We start from the raw sequence: 27,696 nt of genomic DNA on the forward strand, positions 1-27,696 counted from the left end.
GAGTTGCGCCATTTTCCGGTTCAAGAGGTAATACTTCATCAAGTTCTACTTTCCTCCCACTTACTTCTTTCGAGAGAAACTCTTTCTCTCGAAAGAATCCATTCTTGGCAACAAAGATCTTGCCTTCGGATCTGAGGTAGAAGGTATACCCAACAGTTTCTTTAGGGTATCCTATGAAGACGCATTTTTCCGACTTGGGTTCGAGCTTTTCAGGTTGAAGTTTCTTGACATAAGCATCGCATCCCCAAACTTTTAGAAACGACAGCTTAGGTTTCTTCCCAAACCATAATTCATACGGTGTCGTCTCAACGGATTTCGACAGAGCCCTATTTAAAGTGAATGCGACAGTCTCTAAAGCATAGCCCCAAAAAGATAGCGGTAAATCGGTAAGAAACATCATAGATCGCACCATATCTAATAAAGTGCGATTACGACGTTCGGACACACCATTACGCTGAGGTGTTCCAGGCGGCGTGAGTTGTGAAACTATTCCACATTTTCTTAAGTGTGTGCCAAATTCGTGACTCAAGTATTCTCCTCCACGATCTGATCGTAGAAACTTGATCTTCCTGTCACGTTGATTCTCAACCTCACTCTGAAATTCCTTGAACTTTTCAAAGGTTTCAGACTTGTGTTTCATTAAGTAGATATACCCATATCTACTCAAGTCATCAGTGAGGGTGAGAACATAACGATAGCCACCGCGAGCCTCAACGCTCATTGGACCGCACACATCAGTATGTATGATTTCCAATAAGTTGGTTGCTCGCTCCATTGTTCCTGAGAACGGAGTCTTGGTCATTTTACCCATGAGGCATGGTTCGCACGTGTCAAATGATTCATAATCAAGAGACTCTAAAAGTCCATCAGCATGGAGCTTCTTCATGCGTTTGACACCTATGTGACCAAGGCGGCAGTGCCACAAATATGTGGGACTATCATTATCAACCTTACATCTTTTGGTACTCACACTATGAATATGTGTAGCGTTACGCTCGAGATTCATTAAGAATAAACCATTCACCATAGGAGCATGACCATAAAACATATCTCTCATATAAATAGAACAACCATTATTCTCGGATTTAAATGAGTAGTCATCTCGAATTAAACGAGATCCCGATATAATGTTCATGCTCAAAGCTGGCACTAAATAACAATTATTATGGTTTAAAACTAATCCCGAAGGCAAATATAGAGGTAGCGTGCCGACGGCGATCACATTGACCTTGGAACCATTCCCGACGCGCATCGTCACCTCGTCCTTTGCCAGTCTCCGCTTATTCCGCAGCCCCTGCTTTGAGTTACAAATGTGAGCAACTGCACCGGTATCAAATACCCAAGAGCTACTACGGGTACTAGTAAGGTACACATCAATTACATGTATATCATATATACCTTTTGTTTTGCCGGCCTTCTTGTCTGCTAAGTATTTGGGGCAGTTCCGCTTCCAGTGACCACTTCCCTTGCAATAAAAGCACTCAGTCTCGGGCTTGGGTCCATTCTTTGGCTTCTTCCCAGCAACTTGCTTGCCGGGCGCGGCAACTCCTTTGCCGTCCTTCTTGAAGTTCTTTTTACCCTTGCCCTTCTTGAACTTAGTGGTTTTATTGACCATCAACACTTGATGTTCCTTCTTGACTTCTACCTCTGCTGATTTCAGCATTGCAAATACCTCAGGAATGGTCTTTTCCATCCCCTGCATATTGAAGTTCATCACAAAGCTCTTGAAGCTTGGTGGAAGCGACTGGAGGATTCTGTCAATGACCGCATCATCCGGGAGATTAACTCCCAGCTGAGTCAAGCGGTTATGTAACCCAGACATAGTGAGTATGTGCTCACTGACAGAACTATTTTCCTCCATCTTACAGCTAAAGAATTTGTTGGAGACTTCATATCTCTCGACCCGGGCATGAGCTTGAAAAACCATTTTCAGCTCTTCGAACATCTCATATGCTCCATGTCTCTCAAAATGCTTTTGGAGCCCCGGCTCTAAACTGTAAAGCATGCCGCACTGAACGAGGGAGTAGTCATCAGCACGTGTCTGCCAAGCGTTCATAACGTCTTGGTTCTGTGGGACAGGCGGGTCACCTAGCGGTGCTTGTAGGACATAATCTTTCTTGGCAGCTATGAGGATGATCCTCAGGTTCCGGACCCAGTCCGTATAGTTGATGCCATCGTCTTTCAGCTTGGTTTTCTCTAGGAACGCGTTGAAGTTGAGGACTACGTTGGCCATTTGATCTACAAGACATATTGTAAATATTTTAGACTAAGTTCATGATAATTAAGTTCATCTAATCAAATTATTCAATGAACTCCCACTTAGATAGACATCCCTCTTCTAGTCATCTAAGTATAACATGATCCGAGTCAACTAGGCCGTGTGCGATCATCACGTGAGACGGACTAGTCAATGTCGGTGAACATCTTCATGTTGATCCTATCTTCTATACGACTCATGCTCGACCTTTCGGTCTTCTGTGTTCCGAGGCCATGTCTGTACATGCTAGGCTCGTCAAGTCAACCTAAGTGTTTGCATGTGTAAATCTGTCTTACACCCGTTGTATGTGAACATTTGGATCAAACACCCGATCATCACGTGGTGCATTGAAACAACGAACTGTCGCAACGGTGCACAGTTAGGGGGAACACTTCTTGAAATTATTATGAGGGATCATCTTATTTACTACCGTCGTTCTAAGTAAACAAGATGCAAAACATGATAAACATCACATGCAATCAAATAATAAGCGTGACATGATATGGCCAATATCACATAGCTCCTTTGATCTCCATCTTGGGGCTCCATGATCATCTTGTCACCGGCTTGACACCATGATCTCCATCATCATGATCTCCATCATCGTGTCTCCATGAAGTTGCTCGCCAACTATTACTTCTACTACTATGGCTAACGCGTTTAGCAATAAAGTAAAGTAATTTACATGGCGTTTCTCAATGACACGCAGGTCATACAAAAATAAAGACAACTCCTATGGCTCCTGCCGGTTGTCATACTCATCGACATGCAAGTCGTGATTCCTATTACAATAGCATGAACAACTCATACATCATATATAGATCATTCATCATTCATCACAACTTTGGCCATATCATATCACAAAGCACTTGCTGCAAAAACAAGTTAGACGTCCTCTAATTGTTGTTGCAAGTTTTACGTGGCTGAATTAGGGTTCTAGCAAGAACGTTTTCTTACCTACGTGAAAGCCACAACGTGATTTGTCAACTTCTATTTACCCTTCATAAGGACCCTTTTCATCAAATCCGCTCCAACTAAAGTAGGAGAGACAGACACCCGCCAGCCACCTTATGCAACTAGTGCATGTTAGTCGGTGGAACCGGTCTCACGTAAGCATACGTGTAAGTTTGGTCCGGGCCGCTTCATCCCACAATACCATTGAAGCAAGATAAGACTAGTAGCGGCAAGAAAGTTGACAACATCTACGCCCACAACAAATTGTGTTCTACTCGCGCAAGAAGAACTACGCATAGACCTAGCTCATGATGCCATTGTTGGGGAACGTTGCAGAAAACAAAAAAATTTCCTACGGCTTCACCAAGATCCATCTATGAGTTCATCTAGCAACGAGTGATCGAATGCATCTACATACCTTTGTAGATCGCGAGCGGAAGCGTTCAAAGAACGGGGATGAGGTAGTCGAACACGACGTGATCCAAATCACCGGAGATCCTAACACCGAACGGACGGTACCTCCGTGTTCAACACACGTACGGTCAGCGTAACGTCTCCTTATTCTTGATCCAGCAAGGGGAAAGGAGAAGTTGATGAAGATCCAACAGCACGACGGCGTGGTGGTGGATGCAGGGCGTCACAGTAGCAGGGCTTCGCCTATACTACGAGAGAGAGATGTAACAGGGGAGAGGGTGGCGCCAAAAGGCTGAGGTATGATGTCCTCCATCTCCCCCACTATATATAGGGGTGTCTAAGGGGGGAGGCCGGCCCTAGGAGATCCAATCTCCTAGGGGGGCGGCGACCAAGGGGTGGGGGGCTTGCCCCCCAAGCAAGGGGGCGCCCCCCTTTAGGGTTTCCCCCAAACCCTAGGCGCATGGGCCCTTTTGGAGCTGGTGCCCTTGGCCCATATAGGCCAAGGCGCACCCCCTACAGCCCATGTGGCCCCCGGGGCAGGTGGCCCCACCCGGTGGACCCCCGGGACCCTTCCGGTGGTCCCGGTACAATACCGGTGACCCCGAAACTTGTCCCGATGGCCGAAATAGCACTTCCTATATATAATTCTTTACCTCCGGACCATTCCGGAACTCCTCGTGATGTTCGGGATCTCATCCGGGACTCTGAACAACATTCGGGTTACTGCATATACATATCTTCACAACCCTAGCGTCACCGAACCTTAAGTGTGTAGACCCTACGGGTTCGGGAGACAGGCAGACATGACCGAGACGACTCTCCGGTCAATAACCAACAGCGGGATCTGGATACCCATGTTGGCTCCCACATGCTCCACGATGATCTCATCGGATGAACCACGATGTCGAGGATTCAAGCAACCCCGTATGCAATTCCCTTTGTCAATCGATATGTTACTTGCCCGAGATTCGATCGTCGGTATCCCAATACCTCGTTCAATCTCGTTACCGGCAAGTCACTTTACTCGTACCGTAATGCATGATCCCGTGACCAGACACTTGGTTACTTTGAGCTCATTATGATGATGCATTACTGAGTGGGCCCAGTGATACCTCTCCGTCATACGGAGTGACAAATCTCAGTCTTGATCCGTGTCAACCCAACAGATACTTTCGGAGATACCCGTAGTCTACCTTTATAGTCACCCAGTTACCTTGTGACGTTTGGTATACCCAAAGCACTCCTACGGTATCCGGGAGTTACACGATCTCATGGTCTAAGGAAAAGATACTTGACATTGGAAAAACTCTAGCAAACGAACTATACGATCTTTATGCTATGTTTAGGATTGGGTCTTGTCCATCACATCATTCTCCTAATGATGTGATCTCGTTATCAATGACATCCAATGTCCATAGTCAGGAAACCATGACTATCTGTTGATCAACGAGCTAGTCAACTAGAGGCTTACTAGGGACATGTTGGTGTCTGTTATTCACACATGTATTACGATTTCCGGGTAACACAATTATAGCATGAATAAAGACAATTATCATGAACAAGGAAATATAATAATAATGCTTTTATTATTGCCTCTAGGGCATAGTTCCAACATTGATCACATGACGATGTGAACTATGGGTGTTAAGCACATGGTGATGTGAACTATTGATGTTAAATCACATGGCGATGTGAACTAGATTATTGACTCTAGTGCAAGTGGGAGACTGAAGGAAATATGCCCTAGAGGCAATAATAAAGTTATTATTTGTTTCCTTATATCATGATAAATGTTTATTATTCATGCTAGAATTGTATTAACCGGAAACATAATACATGTGTGAATACATAGACAAACAGAGTGTCACTAGTATGCCTCTACTTGACTAGCTCGTTGATCAAAGATGGTTATGTTTCCTAACCATAGGCATGAGTTGTCATTTGATTAACAGGATCACATCATTAGGAGAATGATGTGATTGACTTGACCCATTCCGTTAGCATAGCACTTGATCGTTTAGTTTGTTGCTATTGCTTTCTTCATGACTTATACATGTTCCTATGACTATGATATTATGCAACTCCCGTTTACCGGAGGAACACTTTGTGTGCCACCAAACGTCACAACGTAACTGGATGATTATAAAGGTGCTCTACAGGTGTCTCCGAAGGTACTTGTTGGGTTGGCGTATTTCGAGATTAGGATTTGTCACTCCGATTGTCGGAGAGGTATCTCTGGGCCCTCTCGGTAATGCACATCACTTAAGCCTTGCAAGCATTGCAACTAATGAGTTAGTTTCAGGATGATGTATTACGGAACGAGTAAAGAGACTTGCCGGTAACGAGATTGAACTAGGTATTGAGATACCGACGATCGAATCTCGGGCAAGTAACATACCGATGACAAAGGGAACAATGTATGTTGTTATGCGGTCTAACCGATAAAGATCTTCGTAGAATATGTGGGAGCCAATATGAGCATCCAGGTTCCGCTATTGGTTATTGACCGGAGACGTGTCTCGGTCATGTCTACATTGTTCTCGAATTCGTAGGGTCCGCACGCTTAAGGTTTCAATGACAGTTATATTATGAGTTTATGAGTTTTGATGTACCGAAGGAGTTCGGAGTCCCGGATGTGATCACGGACATAACGAGGAGTCTCGAAATAGTCGAGACATAAAGATTGATATATTGGACGACTATATTCGGACACAGGAATGGTTCTGGGAGTTATCGAATATAAAATGGAGTACCGGGGGTTACCGGAACCCCCCCGGGGGTTAATGGGCCTCATGGGCCCAAAGTGGAGCAGAGGAGGGGCGGCCAGGGCAGGCTGCGCCCCCCCTCCCCCTCTAGTCCGAATTGGACAAGGAGGAAGGGGCGGCGCCCCCCCCCCTTTCCTTTCTCTCCTCTCTCCCTTCCTTCCCCCTCTCCTAGTTGGACAAGGAAAGGAGGGAGTCCTACTCCCGGTAGGAGTAGGACTCCTCCCTGGCGCGCCTCCTCCTGGCCGGCCGCCCCTCCCCCTTGCTCCTTTGTATACGGGGGCAGGGGGGCACCTCTAGACACAACAATTGATCCTTGAGATCTATTAGCCGTGTGCGGTGCCCTCCTCCACCATAATCCTCGATAATATTGTAGCGGTGCTTAGGCGAAGCCCTGCGACGGTAGAACATCAAGATCGTCACCACGCCGTCGTGCTGACGGAACTCTTCCCCGACATTCTGCTGGATCGGAATCCGGGGATCGTCATCGAGCTGAACGTGTGCTAGAACTCGGAGGTGCCGTAGTTTCGGTGCTTGATCGGTCGGGCCGTGAAGACGTACGACTACATCAACCGCGTTGTGCTAACGCTTCCGCTTCCGGTCTACGAGGGTACGTAGACAACACTCTTCTCTCTCGTTGCTATGCATCACCATGATCTTGCGTGTGCGTAGGAAAATTTTGAAATTACTACGTTCCCTAACAGGTGCTGGTGAAGATGTTGATGGAGATTGCCCTCTCCCGATGAGAGGAGCGTTGGTGATGACGATGGTGATGATTTCCCCCTCTCGGAGGGAAGTACCTAGAACAGCTCTGCCGGAGCTCTAGATTGGTTCCGCCAAGGTTCCGCCTCGTGGCGGCGGAGTCTCGTCCCGAAAAGTTCCTTCTGATTTTTTTCTCATCGAAAGACTTCATATAGCAGAAGATGGACGTCGGAGACCCACCAGGGGGCCCACGAGGTAGGGGGCGCGCCCTAGGAGGGGGCGCGCCCCCCACCCTCGTGAGCAGGGTGTGGGCCCCCTGGCCTTCATCTTTGGCGAGGATTTTTCTTTATTTATTTTAAGATGTTCCGTGGAGTTTCAGGACTTTTGGAGTTGCGCAGAATAGGTCTCTAATATCTGCTCCTTTTCCAGCCCAGAATTCCAGCTGCCGGCATTCTCCCTCCTTATGTAAACCTTGTAAAATAATAGAGAATAGCCATAAGTATTGTGACATAAAGTGAAATAACAGTCCATAATGCAATAAATATCGATATAAAAGCATGATGCAAAATGGACGTATCAGGTAGTAGTAGTCATCAGTGGTGTCATCTTGCTCCTGGGATCCGTCATCTGGTCGCAACAATCGGGTATAGGGGAAAAAGATGTAGCAAAGCAACCGTGAGTACTCATCCAAAGTACTCGCAAGACTTACATCAGATCCAAACTAAGTATGCATCTGTATCAAAGGAAAATGGGCTGTATCTGTGGACTAAACTGCAGAATGCCAGAAGAGAAGGGGAAAGCCTAGCCTATCGAAGACTAGCATCTTCAAGCATCTTGCATCATATAGAAGAGTACAGATCAACATAATGTAAAGTAGTAGTAGTGTTATCAACCTCGGCCAGAGATCCTTTCTCGAGTCCCTGCGAGAAAGCAATCCCAGAACCATACTATCCATTTCTCATCTCAAGTATCCAGTTCTAGTTGTATCGATCGGGATACAACTCCAAGTGTCCGTTATCGTAGGACAAGCTAGAGATAGATGTTTTCTTCCCTGCAGGGGTGCACCAACTTACCCACCATGCTCGATTAACTCCGGCCGGACACACTTTCCTGGGTCATGCCCGACCTCGGCCAAACAATACACTGCACCCGACCTAGGCTTAATAGAGATGTCAGCATGTCGGACTAAACCTATGTCCCCAGGGGTCTTGGGCCATCGCCCCGGGAACTCCTGCACGTTGTGTGGGCTGCCGGTGAGAAAACCTAGCTACCTCCTTAAAAAGGTAGGTGCTTACCAGTCCAACCCGGCGCGCGCCGCTCAGTCGCTGAGGTCTATTAAGCTTCGGCTGATGCATACGATGCAGAACGCCTATACAATGCCCGTGTGATGGTTAGTGCTATCAGGCCAGAGGCCCCTCGGATCAAATATCCAAACCGTTAGTGTGTTGGTAGTTCGGTCACGAGCAGAGACTCACGAAAGATGTGATCCCGTCACCCTGTCTTGAGTACTTGCGGCAAGGGCTAAGAATGCCCGGCCACGCCTCGTAAGTATCTCGCGGGCACCTTCCAGGTCAACCCGACTCCACATCACTCGCTATTAAGCTCGCGCGGGTACCCCTCAGGGCTAACCCGTCTTTAGTAACATGGTTCAGTGTAAAGTCATAGTAACCATAGTAACTATGTGTCTAACACCAAGGGGAAAACCCGAGGAATCACCCCCAGTGAATTCCACTCGATGTAATCATCAAGGTGAACGTAAGAGGATCCACCCTCGAGGTTCACACTTGAGGGGCTGCACGACAGAGCCGTATCGGAAGTGGTTAAGGAGGAAATCACCCTCGATGACCACGACTGGATAGCTACACTACAGAGATCTCATCAGGAGTGTTGTATGAGGTTCCACCCTCGGCACTCAATGGTAACTCTGCAGAGTCGAGCAACAAAAGGGGAAAGTGATGTGCGGTGCCGGGGCCTGGTCTTCGATCCCGTTGATCGGGTCTTTGATGATGAAGCAGGGGCAACAAGGACAAGGTGGGGGTCACTGATGGATCACTAACCAACCTATACTAAGCAGTTTAGGATAAGCAGTTAAGGTAACAATAAGCAGGTAACAAAAACAAGCTATGCATCAGAGTAGGATCATACAGAAAGTAGTAGCAGTTCTAATGCAAGCATGAGAGGGAAAGAAATGGGCGATATCGGAATGCTCAAGGGGGGTTTGCTTGCCTGGTTGCTCAAACGAGAAGGAGGGGTCGTCGGTGAGGTAGCGATCACAGCGGCATCGGCATCCGTCACGGGGTCTACCGAAGAGAAGAGGGGGGAGAAACAGTAAATACATAGCAAGCAAGTGCATAACAGGACAACAGGCAGAGTTAGACGTGTTCTAACGCGATGCTACATGTTACCGGCGAAGGGGATAACATCCGGGAATGCTTTCCCGAAGTTTGGCATTTTCGGACATACGAACTAGAGGGAAAAGGTTGCATGTTCGCTAAGTTAGGGACACGTGACAGATGAATGGAGAGCATATTCGGATTCGTCTCGTCGTCCGGAGCAACTTTCATGTATAAAACTTTTTCATCTGAGCTACGGTTTATTTTATATGAATTTCTAAAGTTTTAAACAATATTTTGGAAATCCTTGAAATTTTGCTAAGTCTGAGAATTCGACAGTTTTTTAAACATCACTTGACTGTTTTCAAAAAACTACAACTATTGTTCTGTACATCCTATGAGTTAGTGCCTTATATCAATTTTGAGTACTTTTCTGTGATTTACATGTTAGTACCAATTACATCCATATTAGAGTTCATTTGCTTGAACATCAAGAGCACTAAAGTAGCTATGAAAATAAGACTGTCTTTCGGTTTTCCTGTTAACAGGACATTGAACTTTGTGATTTCGTAGGAATTAATCCATGCATCAAAAGGGTTTGGTCCAGTGGGATAAAATAGAGTTTGTGAAGTATACTTTCTACTCATATTTTCTTTAGCCCTGTTGGTAGTTGTTTAGCCGCAGTTTAGGGGCAGTCAAGGGGTTACTTGAGGTAGAAATTAGAAAGCTAGCTAGCGCTCAGTTACTGTAGCTGCAGCAGTACAGGTAGAGCAGCGGCAGTAGGCAGCGAGCAGCAGCGGCAATGGGGAAGCAAGGGCAGGGCAGCGGCAGCACGGCGAGGCCGGCCGAAGGCGGGCGAGGCCAGAGGTGGGTGCGGCCACACACTCAGCGCACACACACTGCACACACACACACCGCACACACACACACACGGCCGCTCGGCCATGGCCAGCAGTAGCAGCAGCCGGCCGCGACGGCTAGCGGCAGCACGCGTGCGCGGGGGCGGCCTGGGGCGAGACAAGGCGCGGTGAGCGCGCACACGCACGGGGAGCGGAGCTCTCGTCATGGCGGCGAGCGGCGGAGCGGACGCCGAAGTTCGGGCGTTGGTGGTTACGGCGATGTGGGGGCACGTCAAGCGACGCGGGGAGCGGCGTTAGGCTCCTACGAGCTCCAGGAGCTCGACTACGAGCTCGGACGCTAGCTCGGGCTACGGTGGTCACGGCGGCGAGCACGTCTACGGCGACGAGTATGGCCATGACGTGGTCGGCGGCTACGAGTGCGGAAATGAGCAGGGGAGTAAGGGGAGAAGGAGAGGAGCTCACAGCGGAGCCGTAGGCGTGCTCGGGGAAGGTCGGGGTGGTCGGAGCAGAGTAGTTGGGCGGTGGCGCGCCGGCGACCGAAGAGGAAGGAGCGCTCGATCCCAGCGATGCAGAGGCGCCCAGCTCGAGCCATTCGGTGTAGTCGAAGTAGAGGAGCGAGGCGGAGCTAGTGGACATGGCGGGACGATGCGGGCTGGCTAGTGGCCGCGGGATGGTGACGGCGATGGAAGCGCTCGTCGTCGAACAGAGGAGGAGATCGAGCGAGAGGAGAGCGAGTGCAAGTGCGGCCTAGGGTTTGTCCAAGGGGAGTTCTCGGGGTCAAGTAGGACGCCGGGAGGGATCGGATGGCCGCCACGCAAATGGTCATGACCGGCGGATGGCCGCCACGGCCATGCTGCCTCCCCTCTGTACAGTACAGAGGTAGGGGAGAGGCCGGTGGTGGGCTTGGGCTGCACTATTCATATGGGCCAAAGTGCACAGCAACACTTTCTCATTTTCTAATTCTGTCAAACCTTTTGTCTCAGTTTTCCATTTTTAGGCACTAAATGATATTAGTTCTACAAGATACTACACCTATGATTCAAATACAACATTTTGGGTGTTACAAACAAGGTTCCATTTTAATTGGAAAGGTTTAAACGTTTGTTCATTTTGAAAAGGCCATTTAATTTACTGTTGGTCAGTTTGTTAATTTACTACGAATTTATTTGTGAGCCAAATGAAGTTGGTTTCAACATGACAATTGATCAGGGAAATTTATAAAATAATATGAACATTTTTATTTTACTTATTAAAGAATTAATGATTTGACTTGCAATTTGATTATGAATTTAAGTTTGAGTTTTTTTATCCAAGGGCAATTAAACTTGGCAATCATGGTGGCATGGCATCATTAGGTTTGAATTACTGTAGCATGATTGCCGGGGTGTTACATATTTTCATCTCGGTCATATTGTCGTAGTGCTTAGGCGAAGCCCTGTGTCGGTAACTTCATCATCACCGTCAACACGCCGTCGTGCTGATGGAACTCTCCCTCGACCTCAGCTGGATCTAGAAGTTCGAGGGATGTCACCGAGCTGAACGTGTGCAGATCGCGGAGGTGACGTGCGTTCGGTACTTGTTTGGTTGGATCGCGAAGACATTCGACTACATCAACTGCGTTACTTAACGCTTCCGTTTTCGGTCTATGAGGATACGTAGACACACTCTCCCCTCTCATTGCTATGCATCTCCTAGATAGATCTTGCGTGATCATAGAAATTTTTTTGAAATACTGCGTTCCCCAACAAAATTGTGATCTTATTATTAATACAACTGCCATCCTATTATTAATAATGAAAACTGGCATCCTTTTAAAATAAAACTACCATGGCAGGTTAATAAAAATGACATATTCTAACAAGTTAAAATGCCATGGTCAAAACAGTGAAAATGACAGGCTACCTATAATGAAAATTTACACATGACAACACTAGAACAAGTTTGTTAGAATAAGCAACAATTTGCCCTGTTAAAAACATTATATGTCATGACAACTATATGAATTTGCCAGGGTAAAAACATATTTCGCGTGCGGACATTAAGGAAAATTCTAGAGAAATTGTCATGTTAAAACATTATTTGCCATGGCCAACTCTAGGAATTAGCCATGTGGACATTGTTTGCACATGTAAACTTGCCATATACAGTACCTAACACAAAAATGCCATGTGATCAATACAAATTGCTCTAAAAAAACATGTTTGGTTAAACAAAATTAGAATGTGTTGAATTAGCCATATGAGATTTCAAAGATTTGCCATGCCACCTTGCACAAAAAATGCCATGTATTGTAGAACAAAAGCATAATAATCTTGCTATGGATCATTGCCATTGTTTGGTAGCACTGGAATCACCAGCTAGAGCATACAAAGACCAGTAGCAAAACACCGCCGGGGCAAAATGAACATGCTCGGCAAAGCACTAGCTAGAGCACTAGTCAGGCAAAACTGAACACAAATTGCCATAAATCAAACAAAAAGAACTTTGGACATGTATAAAAATGAACATGTGAAAATTTTATGGTTGAAAACTAAAAAGAGTGTGGCAGCTACATAAAAACAGCACAAGCTAAAACTCAGACCGTGGCAGTTTTGACATTGAATTGCCCATGGCAATTTCTTTTAATTCTACACGTCAATTTTTTCGTAGTCCCATGCATTTTATATGCAATCATGGCAATTCCCCTCTAAAAACCACACAACCCTACCCCCGTATCACTACACGAAGAATGGAAAAAATCGAACAGCAGAAAACTTAGAGAGAACGGCACAGGTGCAAGGAAAAGAAGATGTGGGGTCAACCCTCATGAGTTCCAATGGCGTCGGTGCGATCATCAGCCTTCCTCTCACCTCGATAGCGTCGCAACAAATTAAACGGGGGCCTCCCTGGTACCCTCGCCCTCATCCCCGTCACCACCTTGCTCCAGGCCTCCTCCTCCGTAAAGGCCGGCCGCAAGCAACTAGCGAGCACCAGCATCCAGCGCTCAGTGAGACGCATCTCTCGGGGAGGCGCGCCATGTCGGAGATGACCTTCCTCAGTAGTAGATTAGCCTCCTTTGTCCCGGCCTCGAGAAGGCTCGCTGTCGTCCTCAGCTCCCACCATCATCGCTCGCCATCCGCGGCGGTCACCGTCGACAGGCTCCGTCGTTGCGACCTCATAGAGTTTGAGATGCATCGATGATGAGTGCCTAGCCAGTGTGGAATCTGACGGATTATGCAGTGGTCCCCGTTGAGAACACCGGCGCGAGGTCTCCCTCCCTCTCACTCACTCACTCACCCACTCTATGTGCTCGGAAATGGGATGCGAAGGGGGAGGAGGGCACCCGATGTTGATTGCATAGGGCGTGTACGCGTCCTGTGTGGTCAGGTTCCCGCGAATGGGCTGGTCCTTCTGACGTTACACTGAGATGCTTTAACATCCATGTTTTCAATCCAACGGTTAAAAAGGCGTTCACTCAAAAAATCTTAATATTTGATGTCAGCTAGATAAGATTTCCGAAAATCTAACATCAGACTCTTTAGCCCAGCTCTTGGGAAAAATATTAACTCTTGTAAACCCTGGTCCACTCGCTGGACAAAATCCACGGAAGAAAGGAAAAAGAAAACAAAAACCCATCCACACCCACACTCGCCGGAGCGACGCCAAGCAACACCATCATCGCCTCCGGCAGGCAACCCCAGTCTCCCCATCGTCACCTCCAGCTACTTCACTCCCCCACCCTCCGCCGCCGGTGCTGCGCCGCTTGCTCGCCGCCCCCTAGAGCGGGCGGGGGACCACCAGGTACACCACTCCGTCCGTGCCTGGTGTTGTCTTCCCCTCGCTCCTCTTCCGGCTCTCTGATTCGACCCGCGCGCCGGAGCTGGGAGGGAGGAAACCAGATGCTGTTCTGTTGCTCTCTCTCGCCCCCAGGAATCCAAACTTATCCGCTCCCACCATTCCAGCAGCAGAGCAGCTCCCCGCGGAAAGTACGCAGCTCCGGCCGGCACAAGAGCAGCAAGGCCGAGCATCAATATTTCAGGGCGCAATCTTTCCGGGCGCGGGCCAGGGACCAACCTTTGCGTGCTCAAGCGCATCCAGATGGTGGCTACGGCCCTCCGGAGCAAGACCCTGAGGCGGAGGGGCACTCGCCAGGCTCCCCGGACGCGGAGACGCTTGCTTCCTGGTTGCGTTCTTGCGGCACCGTGGCCGATGTTCGGCGAGTGCACGGGGTTGCTGTGCGGTCGCCAGATGGTCCGGGGATTTTTCTGGCTAATAATTTGATCACTTCATATGTGAGGTTCCGTGAGATTTCAGACGCGAGGAAGGTGTTTGATGAAATGCCTGACAGGACCGTTGTGTCGTGGACGGCTATGATGAATGGGTATCTGAAGTCGGGCAACTACAGTGAGGTCGTCAGGCTGTTCTTGGACATGATGGCCAGCGGGGAGCGAGGTAACAGCTTGAGTTTCGTTTGCTTGCTGAAGTCTTGTGGTGAGCAATCCAATGCTAAGCTAGGGCAGCAGGTCCATTGTTGTGTTGTGAAAGGAGGGTGGAGCAATGTGATTCTGGATAGTGCCGTTGCACACTTCTATGCTCAGTGTGGTGATGTTGCCAGTGCTTCAATGATGTTCGATAAGATGACCTCTCGTGATGTCATCTCGTGGACAACAATGATCACGGCTTATGTGCAGCATGGGCATGGGGATAAGGCCCTTCAGATGTTTCCGGCGATGATCTCTGAGGGATTTCACCCTAATGAGTTCACCGTGTGCAGCATCCTCAAAGCTTGCGCAGAAGAGAAGGCTCTAAGATGTGGGAAGCAGCTGCATGGTGCTCTTGTGAAGAAGTTGTTCAAAAATGACATCCATGTCGGCAGTGCTCTTGTTACCATGTATGCCAGAAACAGGCAAGTGTCTGATGCTCAGGCAGTGTTTGATATGATGCCTAGAAGAAACACTATTACATGGACTTCTCTGATCTCGGGCTATGCGCAGAGTAGCCAGGCTGAAAAGGCTATCATGTTGTTTCGACAGATGAAGACGCGACGGGTGTCTGTTAACAACCTTACCATTGTTGGTCTTCTTAGTGCCTGTGGCTCCATAAGATCACTCAGTCTTGGTAAGGAACTGCATGCACAGGTAATAAAGAATTCCATTCAAGAGAATCTTCAAATTGGGAGTACGCTTGTTTGGTGCTACTGTAAATGTGGAGAGTATACATATGCTGCACGAATTCTGGAAGAAATGCCAGACCGTGATGCTGTCTCGTGGACAGCTATGATTTCAGGCTACAATAGCGTTGGTCATAGTGCCGAAGCACTTAAGTCATTAGATGATATGTTATGGGATGGTGTGACTCCAAATACCTACACTTATTCCTCCGCTTTGAAAGCCTGTGCGAAACTAGAGGCTCTGCAAGATGGAAGGAGGATTCACGGTGTTGTTAACAAGACTCCTGCCTTTTCAGATGTGTTTGTGGGAAGCTCATTGATCGATATGTACATGAGGTGTGGAAAAGTTGACGAAGCTCGACGAGTCTTCAACGCCATGCCAGAACACAACTTAGTAACATGGAAAGTGATTATTACAGGATTTGCTCAGAATGGCCTCTGTGAAGAGGCTTTTAAGTATATGTACCTAATGCAGCAACAAGGGCATGATGCTGATGACTTTATGCTTTCAAAAGTTCTGACATCATGTGGTGATCTTCAATGGAAGTCAGACTCCATCTCTTTTTCTGGCTCGAATACTGGTTCACTCAGATAGGTAAAGTCTACTGTCTGAGTTAATTTCATGGGATTAATTTGTACAGAGTTCTTGCAGTTAGCTTAACTATTTATGCTACTAGTAGTTCTCCGCGTACTCTGTATCGGTTATCATGGGATGTGATTGCTTTTGAGATTGAGCAATTACACGAAAAGAAATATTGATTTATTTTATTCTGTTTCCTGCACTAGTGATGCTAGGTAATTGATATTGTTTATTTACTGTTAAGAGTTTTAGTATCTGAATTCCAGAGTTGGTGTATTCTACCGGAAAGCCAAGTTTCAAGCAATAATAAGATTGCAACACATTTAAATTATGTAGCACATGTGAGGTTTTCTTTGGGGTAATATGGAGGATGCAACTGTTATATATTGTTGAACCTTGCATTTGATTTTACGCCAATTCTGTTTTTTTTTGCTGCAATGTTTTCAGAGTTGTCTTGCTTAAACAAATGAAATTTTCTTGCAGCAATTATCTATCTCAAAATTATCACTGAACTACTACTTTTCGAACCCTAATCCCAGATTTGTACTTATTGTGCTAATGTTATCATAAAGCTGCACATTTTACCAGCTGGACAACTATGAACCACATGGCATGCACATGTGGCTCTGCTGACCTCAGAGTGGTTAACCTGTTGGCCTATTGTTGCAGCTCATGCTAAAAAAAGGTGTAGTTTCCTGGTAATATGTGCGGAGAATGCGTAGTTTGTGAATATTTTTTCAAGAAGCATATTTCTTTTGTCTTGGTTGATGCTATATGTCAATTTAACATGTTTTCTAATGTTTTTCTCACTAAATTCTGTTCTTGTTAATGGAAAGAATCTAAAACCCCCAAGATGTTACTTAGATTCAGAAAGTTTCCATCCACTTCATCAGTTTGTTGCTTGAATAGCTGATTCTTGCTCTAATGTTTAGCTTATCATATAATGTAATCAGATACAAACCCTTCTTATTTCTGAACACTTGGGAAAGGTGATGACAGAGATAATGAAACAAGAGCAAATAATTGATGGAGTAAAGCCGTTGCAATAGTTATTCTAATGAAATGTCATATGTCAAAAGTATTAGTAACAACCAGCCTGTTATTAGTTATCCATATACTCATCCACATCAGATCCCCTGTCTGGCCACTTCTTTCCTATTTTCTTCATCATCGAACAGACAAACAAACTTTAAGAACACCTTTTGTGCTTCATCTTCTAAGACATTGCTTGATATTGTTACATTGTGAAGTAGATTGCTATATGAGTTTCATGATGGATACAATTATTGATGATTTCTGCATTGAAGTCACACACTACAACTAAAAGGAGAATGTTAGTTCCTTTTCCAGTACCGTATGTATTTTTGTCATGGAAATGCAAATCTTAGAATGAATACTTAATGCATGCGTAAATAGTGAAAACATTTGTGACAGAAACACTGGATCTCCATATTAATATATCTGACATGAGTACAGTGTGAAATGCCAATTCTGTTTGTTCTTGGCTTCACTTATTCTGGTTTTGTCACTGCCTTGTATTGTTTGTAGAAGTAAAATTGCCCATATCAACATCAAGTGTTTGGTTAATGCTATTGCATGGTGCATGAATACAGAACATGCGCCTGTGTCATTTCTCTCTGTTTATTTTCTGGATGCATGGCAGATAAATTGGCAAAAACAAGCACTTCCATATTTTTTATGGTGGCAGCTGTTTGGCATGACTCCCAGCTCCAAAAAATCTAGGCGCTGGAGCTGGGGGTATATTAATGGTGTTGACATGAGCCTTCTTTATTCATGTTAGACTGAAATTTGTGCTAACGGTAGTATGGTACTTTATTTAGCCTACAAACTCCAGGTCCTGCAAGAAACAGGGAGTTGGAAGAGCTCATTACCTTAACTTGTCTGTGGCCCCGGAGGACAGTTCAATTTAGTTCAGCAAACACTAGGTGTATGCAATTCATGACTAACCTCTTTAAGTTTGTCTGAACTTCATTTGGATCATATAGCCTAAAGAAATTGACACCTTTCACTTTGGGAAACCAAAACAAAACAATTAAAGTGATTTGAAATAGTTGGAATTTGAATGACTGTAAAGTTCAGTTAAATATACAGAAGTGTGATGCAGTTCTTGACTCGTACCTTTGAAGCGCCTAGATCATAAATTCTGACTACAGAACATGTGGAAGCTAACAGATTTTGCTTTAGGATAGACATGATACATCAATCTAATGAATCCGAATATGTATATTGTGCAGTTTATAAAACCAAGTATTGAATTGAATGTGATAACCCTTTTTGCACACTGTTCTATTGCCTTCTATCTCATATTGCATAATTTCAGTTTTCTCCTCCAAACAATTCTTTCAATCGTCGCGCTGCTTGCAATTGGTTATATAATTGCTACATTGTATAAACAGAAGATCTATGTTAGCGATATATTGCCTTATACAACAGCATGTATGTCATATATGTGCCCCACGTGAGGTCTTTCAACATGTTTCATCTATCCTCAATGAGTATGGATTTTCCCTACTGGAGATTCCATGGACACTATAAACCTGTACTAGTCTTTGTATTGCTTCACACAATAACTTGCTATGTGAATGAACAGTTATTTGCTGATTATTTTATTTTGTCTTCTACTTCTTGAAGCCGGCCTTAGAAAGTCAGACGGAGAGTCATGCAAAGGTGTGTCCGGCTCAAGTGATTCTTTTTTACATTTAACAAACTGAGTCCTAATCTCCCCCCCTTCTTTTTAAAATGGATAATAGGGCTTACAGATGCAAAAACATGGCAGTTACAGAAATGGCCAATCTGGATGCTGCAGAGGAAAAGGTAAAGATAATTAAATCTGGGTTTGATCTAGTTTTGGATAGACTGATGGTGTTCGGTAATGAGGAATGATACTGTGGCAGAAAAAAGAAAGAATGCTACAAGAATATCTGCCCTTTCCTTGTTCTAATTTCTTTTATTTTACATCAACTTTTTTTTTAATATGTAAAGAAGTAAAAAATTCCCAAATTGATAAATCTCATGAATGCTTTCAGATGCATAATATAATCTTTGTTTTGAGGCTCGTTTTCTTGACTTTTGACTGTGCTCATCTTGCCCTAATCTCGAGTCCAGGCCACAACCTGGAAATGACAGCCTTTTCCTTATGGTATGGCAGCACATTACACAAACACAAGTAACCCATTATACCTTAATACTGATTTTGGTGCATCATCACCAAGCAGCTTTGCCTACACCTTATGGCAGCACAAATGGGTCACTAACTTGAGTACAAAGTGATGGTTCTGATGCTGCAAAGCTGGGCAGCTTTTTAGTAGCATATTCAGCCATATTTATAGAGTACAAGTCATTTTGTTCTAATGGACTTTGGCTACTGAACCTGGACAGGTTCAATCTGCTTCTAGTGCTCATCAAGTTGTGAGCTGCAAAATATCTAAATTATAGCCTACAAAGCGTAGTGTGTGTTCAGGCACACATTTATAGAAGAAACTAGATTTTGCTACTAGAACAGCCAAGCAAAAAATAATAATCAATACTTGTCTTTACGGATGGGAACTCTATTTATTTAGGCAATTCCTCATATCTGATGCACTCGACAGCTACCATGGTTGGTTTGCCTTTTGCTTTGAGTTGCCTGCAAATACATATCACCTGTTGCAATGCCATGACATTCCAATTATGGTTCATCTCTGTCATCCTAATGTGTTTCCCATCAGGGTTTTTTTACCAAAGAAAAGGGGTAAATACAATAAAAAGCAGGCTTAATTAGCTTAATAACATAGCTGAACTGTGTAGGTTCCAAGTAATGTCAGCGTTGGGACTTCACCAAGGGGGCTTGCGCATTATTGTTATGTCCAACACCTTGGTGTTCTTGAATGATCTGTTGCATCTGAAATTTATTTGGTGCGTGTGAGAAAGATTCTGATAGAAGAAGATGCAGTGTAACATAATCATTATAGGCAATAACAATACAAAAGCATGCTTCAGTTGCGATGTTCGTGCCATGCATTGTGCTGGTTCAACAGCTTTTTATGTTGCTTAAGCATGCTACTTAAGTACTACACTGCAGTAACATCATTCGTATCTAATGAGACACCAGTGTTGTGTATTGATCAACGTAATACATCTCAAGCGAAAGGCGCTGGCTGGAAGTATGGATGTTTCTGTGTTTTTTTATGATGTACCTCTAATGAAATACTCCCTTCGTCCGGAAATACTTGTCATCAAAATGAATAAAAAGGAATGTATCTAGATGTATTTTAGTTCTAGATATACCTTTTTTTGTCCATTTCGATGACAAGTTTTTTTGGACGGAGGGAGTATATGACAGGCTGCGAGAAAGGAAGTAGGTGGAGGATGGGATCCCACATGTACGAGAGAAGTTTTATCCTATATCGGACATCAGTGTTACAAGCCCGGTTTCCTGTGAAGCCTATGCAAGCTCAGATCTTAGATCTGGGCTTAAATATGGACAACTCCGTGGCTCTCTGAGTAGTAACTTAACTCCGAATCATACACTTGGTCCAGCGCGAAGAATCTCTCCACTTACAAGCAATAATCAGCCCAGAAGGTGCTTTATTGCTGCTGCTATGCTACTTGTGTGTAGAAAATGATTTGGTGCATCGATAATTATTGATCGTGCACTAGGCACATATATATAGGTACAAGGGGTGCGACCGGTGTCTTGTCTCCCAAGATACAAGTACATACAGGGGGAGAGAGACACTACAGGTGTGACATACAGAACCCAGACCTACGTACATGTACACATATTCAACACCCCCCTCCCCCCCCCCCATAGTCGAAGCGTCGCCGGTGACGCAGAGACTGGACCGAAATCCCTCAAACGTCGAGGTGGGTAGTCCCTTCGTCATGACATCGGCGAACTGCTGATCGGTGGGCACATGGAGAACTCGAACATGACCAAGTGCGACGTGCTCCCTGATGAAGTGAATGTCGAGCTCAATATCTTTCGTCCGTCGGTGATGGACAGGGTTAGCAACGAGATACACCGCGGAGATGTTGTCACAGTAAACAAGCGTCGCCTTGGTAACCTCGCATAGTAACTCCTGAAGTACCTGTCGTAGCCAAGAGCACTCCGCGACGGCGTTGGCCACAGCCCTGTACTCAGCCTCGGCGCTCGATCGTGAGACCGTGGGTTGTCGTTCAGACGACCATGAAATCATAGAGGGCCCAAGGTAGACACAGTAGCCGGAAGTGAAGCGGCGAGTGTCGGGACACCCAGCCTAGTCGGCGTCGGAGTAGGCGACAAGGCTGGTGTCAGGTGATGCCGTCAGGGTGAGACCCATAGCTGTGGTGCCACTTATGTACCGAAGAATATGTTTCACCAGAGCCCAATGAGTGTCACGAGGAGCATGCATATGAAGGCACACCTGCTGGACAACATACTGAATGTCCGGACGCGTCAGTGTGAGATACTGAAGCGCACCGACGATGGAGCGATAGAAGGGAGCATCGGACGCCGGAGAACCCTCGACGGCGGACACCTTAGCCTTCATGTCGACAGGCGTAGGAGCAGGCTTGCAGTTAAGCATGCCCGCTCTCTCTAGAAGCTCGTAGGCATACTTCTGCTGGTGCAGGAAGAAGCCAGTGGCCCGGCGCACAACCTCGATGCCGAGGAAGTAGTGAAGAGCTCCCAAGTCCTTGAGGGCGAACTCGGTGCCGAGGCAAGCTGTAATCTGCTGAATGAGCGCTGGCGAAGAAGCAGTCAGGATGATGTCGTCGACGTATAGGAGGAGGTATGCGGTGGCGGGACCCTGGTGATAAACAAACAGGGAGGCATCGGACCGTGTGGACCGGAACCCCTGCTACTGAAGGAATGCCGCTATCCGCTGGTACCATGCCCGAGGCGCCTGCTTCAACCCGTAAAGAGAAAGGGAGAGCAAGCACACATGGTCCGGATAGTCGGTGTCGACGAAACCAGTAGGCTGCTGACATAACACCTGCTCGTCGAGATGGCCATGCAAGAAAGCATTAGACACATCGAGCTGGTGGACCGGCCAGGCGCGAGAAACAGCGAGCTGGAGAACAGCACGAATCATGCCCGGTTTGACAACCGGGGCGAAGGTGTCGGTGAAGTCCACGCCGGCACGCTGGCGAAAGCCGCGCACCACCCAACGCGCCTTGTAGCGCTCAAGGGAACCATCGGGGCGAGTCTTGTGGCGGAAGACCCACTTGCCAGTGATGACGTTGGCACGGGGAGGCCGCGGAACAAGCTGCCACGTACGGTTGCGCTGCGGGGCGTCAAACTCCCCACACATCGCAGCTAGCCAGTTCGGATCCCGAAGGGCTGCGCGAGCAGAGGTGGGTAGCGGAGACGGTGCTGAGGTGGATGCAGCACAAGCGTACTTGTCCGACGGGTAGCGCGTGCTGGGACAAAGTGTCCCTGATGTGGAGCATCCCACGTTCATCCCCATGTACACTCAGACTACTCTCCAAGCCCTAAGAGAACATAAGACGAGACCTCATCTATACACCATTGGACATAAGGTGAACTCGCTCCTCTTCGAACCATCACTTTCCATACGTGAGACATGGCTACTACCTCAAACATGTGTGCTATGCATGACCAGGAACCAAGAGGAAGACCATGGACAAGAAGGCGAGGACACCAAGCACGAGGAACGAGAAGAAGAGCTACGGAAGAAGCTCCAGCCACTGGACGACCGGTCGGAACCGGACGCCCGACGCCTGGAGACCCACCGGACGACCGGCCCGGACCGGACGACCGGCAATCCCGCACCCGAGCCAAACGAGCGGACGTCCGACAAGTCCCGGACGTTCGACACACTCCAGCGACCGGACGTCCGACCGTCTCCGGAAATCCGGCGCCACGTCAACCGAGCCAAAACGCCGGACGTCCGACAAGTACCGGACGACCGGAGCCTCGTGAGCCACCGGACGTCCGGTACCCGTCGGACATCTGACGCCTGTTTGTGCACAGTGTATCGGGCCGAGCCCATGTATCCCTTCGCCCTCACTTACCCCTTCGTGGCCCTAGACTATATATACTCCTCCACCTCCACCATTTGAGGGTTAGCGTTGGTTTAGCTCATACTTAGAGATAGAGCTTCGCTCATCCACATCGGTTCTACTCCTCGTGAGAGACCGTGGCCTCTTCGGAGAAGATCCCTTTGGATTCAAGACCTCCTTTTGGAGAAGAACATCAAGACCTCCTCACGGAGAAGACCGGCTACCTTTGTATCGTCCGTTGTTGACTTTGGATCTTGTATCTCACCTTTGTGTTCATCGATCTAGCGCATGTGTGATCTATTCTTGTTGGTTGAGTGATTCTCTCGTGTTTCCTCTTGTGTTTCCCTCGTTTTCCCCTCGTGTTCTTCGTGTTCTTGGACGGGATCCGCTCCTTTCGTGAAATATCGGCCCCTAGGGTTCCTACCCTACATCATCTTGGTATCATGAGCCACGTTGATCACGATTTCGGAGCCTCCCCCACCGTTTTCTAGCCTTCTTTTGCTTGATTTCGTCCTAAATTTGAAAATCCCCACCAAAAATAGCCCCAATTTTTTTTTGTGATTTGTTGGTTTGATGATGTTTTGTTGATTTTGATCCATGGATTTGCTTGGTTTCGAGTGGATCTAGCATCTCCCCAAGTTTCTCCATCTTTCATCCACGAAATCTCATCAATTTTGACCCCAAAATCCCCAAATTCCACCCAAATTTGCGTCCCGAATCTCGGATCTGGAGTTGACCCCGATACATCGGACGACCGTCACCTTACCGGACGTTCGGAGCCGTAGGAACCACTGGACGTCCAACCTTACCGGACGACCGGAACCCCCTAACCCAAGCAGAATCAGCGGATTTCCGACCCGACCGGACGTCCGGCGACCGGACGACCGTTTTTTCCGGACGTCCGCTTCCTGTAGATATCACCTTCGGCTATTTTTCTTTCGGCCATAACTAATTCATCCGAACTCCGATTTTCGCGTTCTTTAGCTCGTTAAAAGCTCTTGACATCCCCCTTCCCACAGAAATACCACCAACATCATTTGACTCCATCAAATTTTCTGAAATTTGGCAAGTTTGCCTAGGCCCTCCACCATATCATCCGCTACACCACCATAGCCTTCCGCAACCTAACCAATTTTGTTCCCCATCGCATTAGTGGTTGCTTGAGGAGTGATTTGAGTCTCCTAAGGTGTTTCGGCTACTTAGGGACGGTTGCTTCTTCATCGACCACCACCACCACTTTCGCATAACCTTGCCAACCATACACTTCCGCCACCTCAACTTAACCCAATTTTGTTTGTGTTGTGAGTTGTGTCTCCTAAGGTGTTTAGGCTACTTAGGGACCGTGCTTTCAACTCTGACACCGTGTATAGTCCACCACCATAACCTCCACTTCCGCATTGCCTAGTGCAACACCACCGCATTCCGCTACCACCATTTGACTTTTGTCCTTGAGATTTTGAGTTGTGGTTTTTTCGTTTCCTAAGGTGTTTCGGCTACTTAGGGACGAGTCTCCATCATCTTGGTATCTCCATCAAGATCACCGCCACTCATCATCGACACGGACGGTAACCTCCATATCATCTTGGTATCATGGTATCCCTCCATTGTATATTCCCTTGCCATTGCATTGATAACCCCTAGCCCATTTTGCGTCACTTGCCTATCGAGACTAGCCATTTGAGTATTGCCGGCAACGTTACTTGTGCACATTAGTGATCTACACCATACATTGCATACATACCATATCATATTGGTATCATATCATCTCGTGTGCCTCAAGTTTGTTCCCGCATATATACAATTGCTACCTTGGTTTGTGCATTTCGCAAAGTGGCCATACAAAAAAAAGAGAAGAGAATAAGCTTTTAAGCAAAGAAAAAGAGTGAACAAAAAGCTTGTAAGCAAGTTCCATAGCATCATACCACATTGTATATAAGATCATCTTGGATCACCTTGTGAGAAACACCGGGAACCATACATACATAGCATACTTGGGATAGAAAGTTATCCATTTTGCATCTTATAGGTTGTACACAAGTGTCGTATCCGCCTAGTGAGCAATCGTGCTAGCGTCTCTCTTGAGTTGTGCAACACGAGCGTTTTCCGTGGATTCCACATTTTGTGCTCATCCTTGGTTGCATGACCCCATTTATCTATCCGTGTGTGTGTTTCCATGTGCCACATATTGCTATTGGTCTACTTGTTACACTTGCGAATTTGTGAATCTCTTTCAACATTATTGACTCTTGCTAACATTTTGCATTAAATTTTTGTGCCACTATCCTCATCGAGCTCCACCATAAGCGTTACTTGTGTAGGTGTGAGAAACCGACAAGAATTGGTACCAATTGTGCTATTTCCTTGCCCACATTGGAGTGAGCATTGATCCACTTTCAACTTCGGTCAAGGTACATTTGGTATTCGTTATTCTCTTTCTCCACTCATATTGGCTCGAATCTTGTGATGGATAGGCAAGGCATTTCATCTCCGGTCTTCCACAACAATGACGGCGTGAACAACTACATCACCAAAGCGTCAATCTTCGATCTACAACGACAAATGCAAGACACACAATCAAGACTGCGAGAGCGCATCGAGAACCTCTCCATCGACATTCGTCACTCCGAAGCGAGGAAAAGGGACTACATCGACAACAAGCTTTCTGCACAAAAGGAGGAGCAAGATGCAAGGATGGAGGAGATTCGGGCCTTGATCAAGTCTACTTCCCCTTCGTCATCTTCAAGGCGGCGGCAAGCACATCGATCCTCTTCGGAGCGCCCAAGCGACACAAGCGCAAGACGTCCACGTCCACATCTCCATGGCGACCACCACATGTTCGTGATCCACCTCGTCGTGAAGGGCAAGTCACCTCCAAGCAACATGTGCACGACGACGACAAACGACATCTACTACGAGCTCAAGTGCGACAACGCCACCATCAACATGAAGATGCTCGAGATGCGCCTTCCTACAAGTCCCAACAAGCCCTACTTCACGCCAAGTCCAAACTTCATGAGCACAAGAAAAGACCGCGAGACGAGCACCACCAAGACGGAGCTACGGCTACACCAACCACTTCAGCATCTTCGCCAAGTGCTATCAAGGCATCTTCGCCTTTGGACGTATGGCATCTTCGCCTACTTCCCGTGAGTTCGCCTACATCGACATCTTCAACTACAAGGCGGCCAACTACGCGCGAGGGAGACACTTCCATCTTCGGAAGCCCCTCAAGGAAGATGGCCGAGCATGGGAATTTCCCTTCGTTCATGGAGACGAGCTGCGAGGCGCCACATCATTTGGGCCTCCAACAACAAGACAGCGACAAGAAGGTCGAGCAAGGGCCATCCTCTTCGACCACGGCGACGAGCACGAACCTCTTCAACAACATGAAGACGGCGCCAATATTGGACTCATACTCCGAGTCAAGCTATGAGACCGCTCATGAGACCTTATCTTTGGTCTTCGAGGAGAGTGATGATGTGCCATCTTCGGCCTTCATCCACGGCTACGACCACGACATGATTGAGCATGGAGACATTTGCACCAACATCTCTCCGACAACGACATGTGAAGAGATGCCCCAATTGCCATGTGAGGAGAGTCACCACCACATGAGTGACATGAGTGACTCCACCACACGTGACATTGAGAGCATTTTCTATGAGAGGATGAGTGTGACCACCACTAGCCCCACACTTGAGAGCATGCCACACATCCTATGTAAGGTTGAGAGCCATTTGAGTGACTCCACCAACCATATGAGTGAGAGCATCCGAGAGGGAGTGAGTGAGTGTCGGTGTCAAAACCGGCGGATCTCGGGCAGGGGGTCCCAAACTGTGCGTCTAGGATCGATGGTAACAGGAGGCAAGGGACACAATGTTTTACCCAGGTTCGGGCCCTCTTGATGGAGGCAAAACCCTACGTCCTGCTTGATTAATATTGATGATATGGGTAGTACAAGAGTTGATCTACCATGAGATCGTAGAGGCTAAAACCCTAGAAGCTAGCCTATGGTATGATTGTTGTATATCCTCTATCGACTAGCCTGGCGTCAGTTTATATAATGCACCAGAGGCCTAGGATAACAAGAGTCCTAGCCGAATACGCCGGTGGGGAGGAGTCCTTGTCTTGATCACCAAGTCTTGTGGAATCTTCCATGTATGCGGCAACTGCCCAAACTGGCCCATGAGTATACGGCCATGGGGGTCCTCGTCCCAATCTAGCAGATCGGGAGATGACGTGGTGAGTACCCCCTAGTCCAGGACACCGTCAGTAGCCCCCCTGAACTGGTCTTCAAGTTAGAGACGCTCCTCGATTCTCCCGAACTGTTCTTCATCTTCGGTTGTTGGTCTTGAAAACTGGTTCAACAAATCTTCTCATCTTCGATCTCGAGGATTGCCGAAATGCATTCGACGAGTTTACACGTCGGGTATCCGAGGAGCCCCTTTAAGTTTCCGGCCTTTATCAATGCCTTGTTATTTTTATGCCACACCTCGAGTTTGAAGTTGTTCCCGGGAGGCAGTGTCCTCTTGCGTCCGAGTTCTAACGCCGGACTGTATTTGAGGTTTTTTTTTTGCAGCCGAGCACCAATGCCGGACTGTTTTCGAGCTCCAACGCCGAAATGTATCCGATCTCCAACACCGAAATATATCCGAGCTCCAACGCCAGACTGTGTCCAAG

General features: G+C 46.9%; 1 protein-coding gene across 1 annotated transcript; it reads left to right on the forward strand.

Moving 5' to 3' along the window:
• Positions 1-13,848: 13,848 nt before the first annotated feature.
• On the forward strand, positions 13,849-20,197 carry LOC125507797 (Pentatricopeptide repeat (PPR) superfamily protein). Its single transcript, XM_048672301.2, has 4 exons — positions 13,849-16,026; positions 18,664-18,699; positions 18,783-18,846; positions 19,819-20,197. The coding sequence occupies exon 1, from the start codon at positions 14,161-14,163 to the stop codon at positions 16,024-16,026; it is 1,866 nt and encodes a 621-aa protein (XP_048528258.1). The 5' UTR covers positions 13,849-14,160; the 3' UTR covers positions 18,664-18,699; positions 18,783-18,846; positions 19,819-20,197.
• The last annotated feature ends 7,499 nt before the right edge of the window (positions 20,198-27,696 follow it).

This window comes from Triticum urartu, chromosome 5A (assembly GCF_056163025.1).
Source record: "Triticum urartu cultivar PI428250 chromosome 5A, HENAU_Tu73, whole genome shotgun sequence".
Lineage (NCBI taxonomy): Eukaryota > Viridiplantae > Streptophyta > Magnoliopsida > Poales > Poaceae > Triticum > Triticum urartu.

Coding starts and splice junctions, on each gene's coding strand:
- LOC125507797 (XM_048672301.2), top strand. CDS start 14,161: ATGCTGTTCTGTTGCTCTCTCTCGCCCCCAGGAATCCAAACTTATCCG.